Here is an 11908-nt window from a genome sequence, read left to right as displayed (position 1 = left end):
TTGGTGACTTTTTTTCACTCGTAAGACTTCTAATAAATGGGATTTCTGTTGCTCAAAGTTCAGTTAAAGTACTTGGCAGCGTATCGTTTGTGACTGTTCAGGCTGGAGATCTAATCCTGCAAATATTGTGGCTCTCTAATGTGATTTTGTTCACAGAGGGTGTTATTTTTAGAAATTATGCGTGTTCATATGCAGAATTTAGTAATTAAAAATCTGCTGACCTTCACTTGGATAATATTCTGAGCAGAGGATATGAGGAGTGTATTTAGGATCACATTGGGATTCTTGTAGTGAATGTATTCTAATCTTTCTCGGACAGGCAGCTGTATAACGTTTGTGTTTCTCAATTCCAGTGCTGCATTTGGATTTGAGACTGAATGTAGAAATTGTTCTAAACAGTCTTGCTTAATTGTATCCACAGTACGAATGCCTTATTTGAAATATGAAAGTATCTCAAGGAAAATACAGGAAAGGTTTCTTGTAGTCTCATCACTTTTATGTAGCTAAACTTCCAGAGGATGTGAAGCCTGTAATTTCTGGTAATGTTGACTTTGTAGATAACATCTGAGGTGCTCTCTTTCATGCCAGGAGAAAGGCAACAACAAAACTAATTATGAATATAAATTGACTTGTGATTTTTTTAGTCATGCAGTACGTCTTAAAATGTCATGTGCAGTAAACAACTTGGAGGAATAAACACCTATATTTAGATAGGGCTTGAGGATCTTTGTATTTAAATATAAAATTGACTTAAAGCACTTTATCTCTCATTGTATGCTAATGTTGTAGAGTAGCCAAAGCTGCAGAGATAATGGAAACCCATTTATCATTACCATGAATATAGTTACAGGAAGGAGGTATTTGTTAAAGAAAAGTAAGTGGTAGAAGGAGTGTATGCATTTTTGGTGCGAGCTTGTTATGACTGCACGCTGAAAACGTGAGATATGCCAAGGTAGTTGCTTTGCATGTGCCTTCAGTGTTGTAACTAATATTACAGTTGCCTGTAAACATGGGTGTTTCTTGCTCTTGCAGCACTGTAGAGTAGGGAAATGTTGTTCATGTGTCTGTCTGTCTGTCAAGGGGGGAGCAGGAGGGAGCAGAGGGGGAGGTCTGCAGGGGCTGGGGAGGGGGAGAGGCCAACTGAATTCATGCAAAGACACAAACAAGAAATGACCTTGTTCGGGGAGCATGTTTCCTTGTGAGTAGGGACAAGTAGTAATTATCCTCCTTTCAGTGCGGACCTAACAAGTAATTACTGTTATTCCTTAATTAAAGCATGCAAATTGAAGATTTTTTTTTTTATTTTTTTTTTTTTTCTCCCCAGAGTGAGTCAAATACCGTTACTCACAACTCACAAAAGTTCTTGATATTATTTCGGTTCATCATTGAAAAGGTGCAGGAAACAAAAGAGCGCCTAACAAAAAAAGCAGTGAACCGGGCCAGACGTGGGTCAGGGCTCACAAGACTTGCTCAGGAGCGGGTGCTTGTGCGAGGGTCCGCGGGTACCCACAATCACACAGCAGACTCTTTGCAGCCTGAGTTTTGCTGCCGCTGAAATCCATGGCTGCCAGGGAGGGGGCGTGTAAATGAGTCCCACAGGGTATGGGAGAAGAACTTGCTTTTTATAGCCTTAGGTAGCTGGCGCAGGAGTGAAGTTACTTGGCGGGGGTACTGCGGAGTAAAACTGTACCAGAGCTCTGAAAAGCCAAATGCAGACCCTGACAAGAGAAAAGAGGATGGGCACGTGGCGGTGGCAGTGAACTGGATTCAGCCGCTGCCTTTTCTGACGGACTTGTGACTGCAGACATCATCTAAAATACCTGTCCCTGATTTCAACAGCGGGGTGCTGCTGCCTGGTCTCGGAGCAGTTTCTGAAGATAAAGCCGTGAAGCCTTGGAAGATTTTCAGATCCTGTGTTGTTGGGAGGGGCTATGGGCTGGTAACGGCTACCTATAGCTGAGACAGAAATTGAGGGCTTGTCCTTGAGCCCTGACTTACACGGGCAGGGTGCAAAGTGTTTGGTGCGGGACTCGCTGGCTGAGGAAAGGCAACTGCTTCCTGGTCTGAGCCAGGCTGAAGGCCCTGGGCCCCCGGGCCCTGCCTTTCTGCTGGGTTCGCCAGATGCCTGGGCGAAGCTGAGATGGGTTTCGAGCAGTCTTGGAGAGGTTTGGTGTCCTTCCCTGCCGCTCTGCAGGAGCACTGGGCTTTGGTGCCGGCTGCATGGACCCCAAGAGATGTGTTTTGCTGGTTGGAGATGTAATGGGCAAAACTTCAGCAAAAACTCTCCACAGAGTAGGCAAAGGACCAATTTACACCTGGCTGGGAAAGGACTAAAAATGAAGTAAAATGTAACTTTTGAGGCTAGCAGTCAGGAGGAAGCTCTGAGGACAAAGATTTTCAAGTAGCAAATTGTTTGGTGTAATTTACACATACAGGAATTTGTGTTAAAAATGAAGGGACTTGAGTCAACTGTGTTGCGTGCGATTAATTAACCATGCACAGCAGTGCCTGGGATTTGCCAAGGTCAATGGGAATACCGGTGTTAAAGAGCAAGCCCATTTTAACTACTACAACTAATCCTTGTTGGTTTTGTTTGGGTTTTTTTTTTTTACTAAGCAATGGCATTGTCATTGAACAAGGAAATAAGGGATTTTTGTTTTGTTTTGTTTTTCTAAGATGTGTTAAGATCTCCCAACACTTCTGGCTACAAGTACATCTCACGAAAAACTACTTTTAACATTTATTCTGATTTCAGTCTCATTGACCTGAACTGTGTTTTGTTTGGTTTTTTTATATTAATGAGCCTGACAATGTTTGTGAAGCAAATATTACATATTAATGCCTTCAGGTTATCTGAGAAGCAGACCACTTATCAGTGAAACAGGAAGAAAAGAACATGGGGTAATGGAATGTCACAGGAACCCTTTATTTTCCCTCTAAATGTGGCTAATCAGGTGTTTCTTTGCCATGTAATTTCAGTAAAATATCTTGGAGTGAGTGAGTGGAAGGGTATCCCTGTTATCTTGTTTATCCTGTGCATTTTTCAGGGGGGTTTATATCTGCACAGTAACATTGTGCTTTCTAACTGAACGTGAAAAATGATCCAAAACTGATAACAAAATACATTCTTCCTTATCAAAAAAGCATACTTTCTTATCACCAGAAATAGGAAGACAAACATCTTTTTCCATACCTGTTTTGAAACAAGAAAGCTTCACTGCATTTTTAATTTTTAAACATTTTCCTGGTTTATCGCTTTATATTTTATTTTGGAGTTTGTACTTGAAGTGGTTTATTTAAGAAGGGTAAGAAAATATGCTTCTATGCTGCAAAGATCAGAAGAACCTGGCACAAAGAAAGGCTATAGATTTTCAGACTTCAAGGTAAAACCAGGGATACAGAGGTGCCAGATTAGATTTTTAATCTAATGGCCAATTTCTGACCCATGTAATGAGCAAATGACTCTCAGTATTAATGCCATGTGTTACCTTGAGGGCGGTATTTCTCCTTAACAGAAAGCTAATACCATCATCACATGAGTATTAGTTACTCATGTACAAATAAAATCTTATACATTCAAGATAGACCAAATATATCAAACATTCTTCCCTGAGCTTTTTTGTTTGTTTGTTTGCTTCATTTGGATAGGGTTTGTTGTTGTTTGGTTTTTGTTTTTTTTTTTTTAATTATTTTAAAATAAATGGTAGTATTCATTTTTGAAAAATGAGAGAGTGGCTTTTGGCTTTGAATTAAATTCTCTGCCTCCCTCCTGCTGCAGCTGCAGCAGGAGCGGTGTCCGGGAAGTTTCTGTTTGTAATTGCATAGCCAGTCGGCCCCAGTTTAAGAAGGGCCACCTTAAAGGTTGGGCGGGTTTAATTTGCAGCTTACTGGCTTTATGGTTTCTTTACTTAAACTGCTGTTGAGGGCTGTAATTGCCGGTATGATTTTTGAAAAAGGAGGCTGTCGCTGGAGTAAATTAAGCTACCATTGTGTGGGCAGATTCAGTATTGCATTTCTTCCTGAATTGTCACAAGTTTCCCATTTTCACAGGACAGGCGTTCTGAAATTCTTTGAGTTTGACGCAGGATTTTTTTTTGGGTGGACACTGCTTAGTGAAACGAAACCTCGAGGTATTGAATTTACCTGCAGCTGCTTTTGCAGATTCTCGTGGTGCATCACGCACAATTTGGCCGGAGAGAAATCTGCATTACATCGTGGACAGTGTCCTGCAGGGCATTTCAGCAATAAAAAGAAAGTAGAATTGAAATGCTGACAGGAAGACAGACATCTTATTTTCTTGTTGCACTGATTTGAGAAAGAGCTTTGGGTCAATTCAACAGGGGGCAATATTCTGGCTTGAGCTGAACAGTTTTATTTTTCAGAAGCTACATTATTTTCATTGGGAAATCATACTGACTTTAGTGTTTTTGTACAAGCCACAGGGCTGGTAATTGATAACTGTTTTTAGTTTTGTTTGACTGTTGGCCTTACAGTATTCAAAATGAAAGGTACTGGCTGGTATCACTGCGTGATTCCTGAGTTTTCCAAAGCCTCCAAACCAGGGTCAGTGCTCAGCTTGGAGATAGCAGGGTGTGCTCCCCACAAAGTTTTTTTTTAACTTTAGGGAAAAGTCTTTGAGTCTTTTTTTTCTCTCCCATGCTGAGCCTGGGCAGTGCATGTGCTAGCACCAAGCCTGGTGCACTGGCACAAGAAGGACATGCCAGAGACGTATATGTGAGCAGGAGATATGCGATGCCTGTGTAGTAGCCCCCGGTGGGGGATCCCCACCACCTTCAAAGCATTAGAGCTACAGTGACCCCCAAGTCATGTTGTTCTGGGTGTCTTTTAGTTAAAATAGAGTTGTGGCAGTTTTGTATGCAAAAAGCTTTAAAAGCATCGTTTGACAACTTTTGTGTTATATGGAGCAGCCACAGTAAACCCACTTCTTCTGCTTGGTTCTTTTTTAGATGACTTCCACTTACCTCTTGATGTTTTACCAGCTGTGACAGAGGCCCTTGACTCCAAGACAAAAGGGGAAGATTTGCACAAGGAGAGCAGACCTTTCCGCTACTGTGAAAAAAAAACCATGGACCTGTCCGACAGTGACCGTCCCGTCAGCTTTAGCTCCACTTCCTCCTCTGCTTCCTCCAGGGACAGCCACTGCTCCTTTGGAAGCAGAATGACCTTGGTTTCAAACAGCCACTTGGGCTTGTTCAACCAGGATAAAGAAGTGGGTGCCATCAAGCTAGAACTGGTCCCAGCCAGGCAGTTTTCCAGCACCAAGTCACGCAAAAACTCCCCTGTGGAGCAAGAGGATCCTGAGGAAAGCCTTGAAAAAAGGCTAAGCATGCCAAGGAAAGCAGAACCAAAAGGAGTGAGCAAAAACTGCGCAATGTCCCTGGTCACAGAGCCCACCAGCCCCAAGCTCCTCTACGTAGACAGAGTCGTCCAAGAGATTCTGGAGACAGAGAAGATGTATGTGCAGGATCTAAAGAGCATTGTTGAGGTAGGAGTCTTGGTTAGGATAGTGTTAACTGTTCCATAATGCTATTTTTCACATTGTTTGATTTCACAGCAAGGCAGATGGACCTGACAGTGGAATTGGTGTTTGCTGGTCTTTATAAATTAGTGTAACATCATTGTTCTTGTGTGTTTCTAGTTTTTATTTGATTAGACAAATCCAAGCTGTTACTATGTGTTCATGAAGAAACAACAGAAAAAACCATCCTACAGTTGACAGCAATAGTGAAGAGAGTGGCAAACTCTTTGCAGTAATGTTTATTTACAAAAAAAAGTACAATGCTCTGTTTTCTAGAATGTATAGCAAGAAGCAAACAGCAGACAACTTGTTTGCCCCTTTAAATACTTCATCTGAAGGGTGTCGCTTTCTGATTCTTTTTGCCCCCCCTCAAATCCTAGTCCTGCAAGTTCTTCCCTGCCTTTTTCTCCTTCCCTTTCATGCACCTCACGACTGCAGTCTGTTCACTCCATGTCCTTGTCCTGTAGTATTGAATATGGCATGTGTATTTGCTGGAAGTTACTATTGTTTGGCTATTATATGAAGAAATTATGTTTTCTTTAATACTAATTCTGAATCGGTGGTGCTAATAAATGGGTGTAGCATTTTGCTTTCCCCCAAAACTGGGGAAGTTTTTGTTCAGTCCCCAGCCAGCCTAACAGCGTTTTTCGTTTCCCCTTTGGATGTGCCCTCCTGAGGACTGTTCTGCTCACTCCATGGGCTTGTAACTGTGCCATCAGTGTCATGTTCTTTTGTGCTTTTGACACAATTAAGTCCCTTGGCTGTTGTATGTAGTCTATGTGCTTAACCCACAAAGATGGACTTCTTGGGAGGCACATGTTTAATATACTGTTTATAGAATATATAGCTTTAGGTGGCTGTAGGAGGTCATCTGCCAAAGGAAGTATCAGTCAGCTGGAGACACTCTCCCCACCTGCAGTTCCAACCCGCCTGGTCCCCCAAGCAGTGAGCGGGAAAAAATGTTAAGGCTTTGACAAATGCACATCATTGCTAAACACCAGCACGTCACCCCACAAAGTACTCACAAAGAAGGCTTTTTTGTGCAAGACTTCATTGGTTTCTGTAACTGGTGCTGTTTCACCACATTCAACTGTTGCCAAAGTTTCATTTTGGAGTGTTTAAGGTTGCCATAAGAAGCAAGCCAGCTTCTCTGTGTAGTCACAGCTTACCAGGCATGACTGGAAACTATTATTAAAATCTTGAAACAGATTTTCCATTTACTAGTAGGAAGGCCCACAAATGCTTGGTAGAAATACTTTAAGCATCACTACAGTAGATGTAGAGTAAATGGGGCAAATACACTTGAAGTTATGAAAGAACTGGAGGAATTTACCTGTGAAATGCCCAAGCATATTTCCTCCAGCATCTAATAAATAACAAATCTTAAAAGATTTGTGTGGCACTAAGCAGCCTATTTGAGAGATGGAGTGGTTGGTGCTGGGGCTTTTCTTAGGTAGGTGTTGAGGATCCAAGGGCTTCAAAGGAGCTCCTTCCCAGATGGTGAAGACAGTGGGGAACCAGATACCTTGCCTCGTGCTGCACGTTCTTCACGTGGTTTCAGAGGAGGGAGGTGTGACTGGAAGCACATTACAGAGGAGCCCATTTCATGTGTTTCTCAGGATTCCTTTCTCCACAAGTTACCTTAGCAATGCTGCAGTGATTTACCTAACCAAGGGTGGGGGTTGCAAGAAGGATGGGAAGGCTCCACGGGTGTCCGTAGGAGTGCTGTAGCCTTACAGGGTTTGATTATCTGGGCCTCTATGACTTGAGGCCATTTAGTGTGGCAGCCAGATGACTGGTGCTGAGCCAAACTAAGATGAAGGGAAGCAGCTTGATCTGTCTTATCTTCCAGATAAACATGGGTCAGATTTTGGCAGCTGGTTAGGAAATGGGATGAGAATGGGAAAAGGGGAGCTGGGGAAAGGTCAAAGGACAACTGCTGCCCGAGAAAGTGTGTGGGAAATGACGAGGCCCACGAAGGTGCATAAGCAAATAAACTAGTACTAAGTGGAGAGAGAAAATCCTTAGAGGAAAAACAATGTGAGGAAATGAAAGAAAACCCAGGAAGTAGAAAGTTGAAGGGAGTATGAAATTGGTTGGAACTGGAGCGCTCTAGCGAGTTTTGCAGCTGACTGCAATACAGCAGCTTAAGTACACAGACTAAAAATAGTAAGGAGTTTTTTTATGTTTGGGGAGGGTTTTTTTGGCAGGGGGAGGGGGGGAGAAAGAGGAGCAGGGCAACCCAGGTACAAAGAGCTAAAAGCTGAAGAGATGTCAGACTGAGGATGGCGTAAGAACAAAAAGGGAGAAATGAATAGGTACTATTTTAATTGCCCTCTAGCCCCAGCTCAGAACTGTTGGTACAGATCTAGTCTCCTGCTTTTTGTCCCTTGGTAGTGGGGATTTGCTGATGCTACCTTCTCTGTAGACAGTGGAAACCTACCTAAAAAGAACATGTCCTCACTGTTGTTTCCAGCACTTTGAAACAGGTTCTAGAGCTAGAACCGAGAGGGTGTCAAAACTCATGTCCACAAATTCACTCTCTAAATTTTTGGTGTAAAGCAAAGCATGTTTGCCTGTGATGCACAGTCAAGCCTTTTTGGGGGGGTTGGGGGGACTTGTTTGTTTGTTTTTAGTTTGGGGGGGGGGATTTTTTTATTTTTGGTGGGGGGGTTGGTGATTTTGTTTGTTTGTTTGTTGTGTTTTTTAATATATCCACATTCTTTCCCATCATCCAGATCATTAATGAATATGTTAAACAGGACTGAACCCAGTATTAACCCCTGGGGTGTGCTGCTAGTTACTGGCCTCCAAGTAGATTTTGTGCCTTTGATCACCCCCCTCAAGGCCTGTCCATTCGGCCAGTTTTCAGTCAACCTCACTGTCTACTTACGCAACCCATACTTCATCAGCTTGTCTGTGAGGATCTTAGGGGAGGCAGTGCGAAATCCTTTTTGAAGTCAAGGTAGACAATATCCACTGCTCTCCACTCATCTACTAAGCCAGTAATTTTGTCGTAGAAGGTTATTAGGCTGGTCAGCTTCCCCTTGGTGAATCCATGCTGACTATTCTTGATCATTTTCTTGTCCTTCATGTGCCTGGAACTCGTTTCCAGGATTAGCTGTACACAAAGGTAAAGAACATACACAGCTGTGCACAAATGAGCCATTAACACAGATTGTGGGAAATTGCATGTAGGTCCTGGTACTATTAATCATATCCAAAGTCAGCTCATTAAGAGTTAGCCTAGCATGACATTTTGGGCAGTGTCCTTTCAGCCTATGCTATCCTTATAACATGTAGAGTTATCATGCTTGACATAAAAGACTATGGAATGAAGGGTGGGAATAGAAGTTCACCCTTTGGATGCTTTTATTGACCTAATGCTGTTAGGTCATTAATAAGTAAATAAATAAAAATAAACTAAAAAGACATAACTTCTATTGCCTTTAGGTATCCAGGTGGTCTTAACAGCACGAAGGTGGTAGACAGAAGTAGAAATCAACTTTATGGGACATGACTAATGTGGTCTGTGACTGGTACTGGAGACCTGATGTGGTTCTCCAGCTTTCTTTCAAACTAAAGTATTTCATGGGCTTAGGATGAGTGAGAGGAGGCCACACAGGCACTATTTGGCTCCCTTTGCCCCAGGACATGCTTTAAAAGCAACTGCTTTTCTAGCCTGTACAGCCATTTTGCCTGTGACCTGGAAGAACGGCTGAATTAGGATTGTTTCGAGGCATTCTGTTGTGATTCTTGCACAGGCAAGCACTGTAACAAAGATAGAGTGACCTTTTCCATTGTTTGGTATATTTTATCAGATGATCTGTTAAGCATAATTAAAATTTTGAATTAGTACAGGTTGAAGCGTGTTTGGGGCAAGTTTGTGATGAGAAATCAGATACCTCGGCTTCCTGCTTGTGTCATGCTGACAGGTGTACTGGCCAGAGCAGAAGCTGCAGACCTCTTCTTCAGGACCTAGCCTGACTTTTTCAAGTAGTAATTTAGTTAGAATAGGCATAACTTCAATTACAGTCACTTACTGAAGTGACTTTTTTTTTTCCGGAGTAAAATGCTGTCCCTGAGTTTATAATAAGACTGTGTTTTGCTCTTGCAGTTCATAGGAGTCAGAAGCCCATATTCATAATTTGTGCAAATGCTTGTTACTGTAGAAAAAGACATCCACATTTGTGTTTTACCTTTACAAAATGAAGGAATAATGCAAATGCACTGTTATAGTGCATGTATCTGTCAGCTTACATTAAATACACTCTCATAGTGATATCAGCCCTTTAAGAATATCTAAATCCACTGCGTGAACCTCATCCATTTGACATAAGAAATCCTATCAATGAAATAATATCAGTAAAAAGTCATTGGCATCTATGAGGTAGCTAGAGGGGAGTGAAACATGTAATGTCAGTGCATGCCACAAATATTTGATGCAAACAGAGGTGGAGCTTCAGGAATCTTGAACTCCATCTGAAATCTGGGACACTTCTTTATGTGAACAAGTTCTGCTACCCTTTCACTCCAAATGTGACATTTTTTTGAACCATCCCTACTGGACTAGTAGAAGTCTCTGTCCTACCTCCTCTACTGCTCTTTTGTCCCAGGCCCCCTCGTTTTATACTTAAGACTCCTCATTCAAGCCTTTTTACCCAGAAAGTCCCATTCTCCTCTGCAGTCTTCTGCCTACAGTCCTCCCACCCATCTAAGTCTTCTCTCCGTAAATCCCATCCTCATCCCCCATCAGTCCATATTGTCTCATTTCCTCATGTGATTTATCACTTTTTAGTCTTTCTCTTTCCCATGTTCTTGGTCTCTGCTGACTCCAGACCTCTCTCCATAGTTCTCTTGGTGGGTCTGTCAACATTTTCATCACCATTCCTAATTTTTCTGCCCTCTTAAGTTCTCCTAACGCTCAGTCTCCATCTTCTGGGGTCCATCAAGCTTTTTTCCTGTTTTTCTCCTTCCCATCTTTCCATGTCTCCTCTGCCCTGAAACTGCACAACATGCTTCTCCACTCTGCACAAGGTTTGCAGAGGGTCACCGAGACACAGGAACAATCTTTTCCCTGCTCTTGCTTCAGAGGGGCAGATGTCAACCAGATGTGACTGGCAGCATCCAAGAATGGCAACTTTGGGTTAAGATCTTGTGAAGCCTGAGCTGAAACTTGCAAAGGACCATTGCTAAAAGTTCCTACTGAGGATGTGTGAATTTGAAGGGTTTCTCCCCCCATATGGTCAAGTATGGGGAGATTTGCACAAAGACAGCAAAAGGCATATTCTCAGAAACAATGTCTCCATTATGCTCCAATCTGCTACTGCCCCTCCTTGAGATGTGAGGGTATGGTTCATGTCCCTGCTAGTCAGCCTGGGGGTGCTTGTCTTCTCAGGGGGGAAAGGTCACCAAAATTTTTCAACATGAGCAAAAAAGAGCATTCTTTCTCAAAAAGGCCTGGGGGGATGCTTTTGCTGAAATCTCCTAAAACAACTCAGCAGGGAGGCAGGTTTCTGGCATGGAAAGCTTCACCTGAGGTGAGCACGTCTGCTGAAGTTATATACCCCTTGGGGAGGGAAGCCTTGTGAGGGGAAATACTGGACGTTTGCAGTAGATAGGTGTTGTGGCACCAATGATTAAGGGAAGCCCTTCTGAGGGGAAGTCAGTATCGGAGTTTTATTGTTCATGGTTTCCTGCCTCCCAGTGCTGTGGTTAGAGGATGTCTCTTTCTACGTTTTAGGCAATTAGTTGAAAAAATAACTCTGAAGACTGCAGTGTGCGTGTTGTCACTTCTTGTGATGTGTTAGTGAAAGCATAGCTCTTATGCGCTGGGTTGCTGGATAGCATAACTCTAAGAGAAATTTAGTTCCTCCTAGGTTCAAAAGGTGGGGATCCCAGTATAGCTAAGGTATCCCCATAATGTTTGTTCCCACTTACACTTAATTTCTATTTGCAACCTCTTTTTCTACGGCTGCTAACCTACATACCTGAGAATCATAGAATAGAATCACTTTGGTTGGAAAAGACCTTTGAGATCATCGAGTCCAACCTTTAACCTAACCCTGCCATCCCACCACTAAACCATGTCCCTAAGCACCTCATCTGTCCTTCTTTTACATACCTCCAGTGATGAGGACTCTACCACCTCCCTGGGCAGCCCATTCCAGAGCCTGACAACCCTTCTGGTGAAGAAGTTTTTCCTAATGTCTAGCCTAAACCTGCCCTGGCGCAGCTTCAAACCATTCCCCCTTGTCCTATCATCTGTTACCAGGGAGAAGAGGCTGACCCCCACCTCACTACAGCCTCCTTTCAGGTAGTTGTAGAGAGTGATAAGGTCTCCCCTCAGCCTCCTCTTCTCCAGACTAA

General features: G+C 42.8%; 1 protein-coding gene across 6 annotated transcripts in view; it reads left to right on the top strand.

Annotated features, from left to right (window-relative positions):
• The first annotated feature begins 5071 nt into the window (after window positions 1-5071).
• The window catches only part of PLEKHG1 (pleckstrin homology and RhoGEF domain containing G1), a 50364-nt gene continuing 43527 nt past the window's right edge, over window positions 5072-11908 (top strand). For 4 of the 6 annotated variants that reach the window (XM_035902365.1, XM_035902362.1, XM_035902361.1 and 1 more), the window contains exon 1: window positions 5087-5506. In XM_035902365.1, the coding sequence (XP_035758258.1) occupies window positions 5087-5506 (420 nt within the window). Of the gene's footprint in view, window positions 5507-11908 lie in introns of all 6 variants that reach the window. The other 2 variants (XM_035902366.1, XM_009646949.2) reach the window with 1 other exon arrangement.

This window comes from Egretta garzetta, unplaced genomic scaffold (genome assembly GCF_000687185.1).
Source record: "Egretta garzetta isolate BGI_Z169 unplaced genomic scaffold, ASM68718v1 scaffold139, whole genome shotgun sequence".
Taxonomy (NCBI): domain Eukaryota; kingdom Metazoa; phylum Chordata; class Aves; order Pelecaniformes; family Ardeidae; genus Egretta; species Egretta garzetta.
The sequence above is the reverse complement of the archived record's forward strand: the minus strand, read 5'-3'. Positions and strand labels throughout refer to the sequence as shown.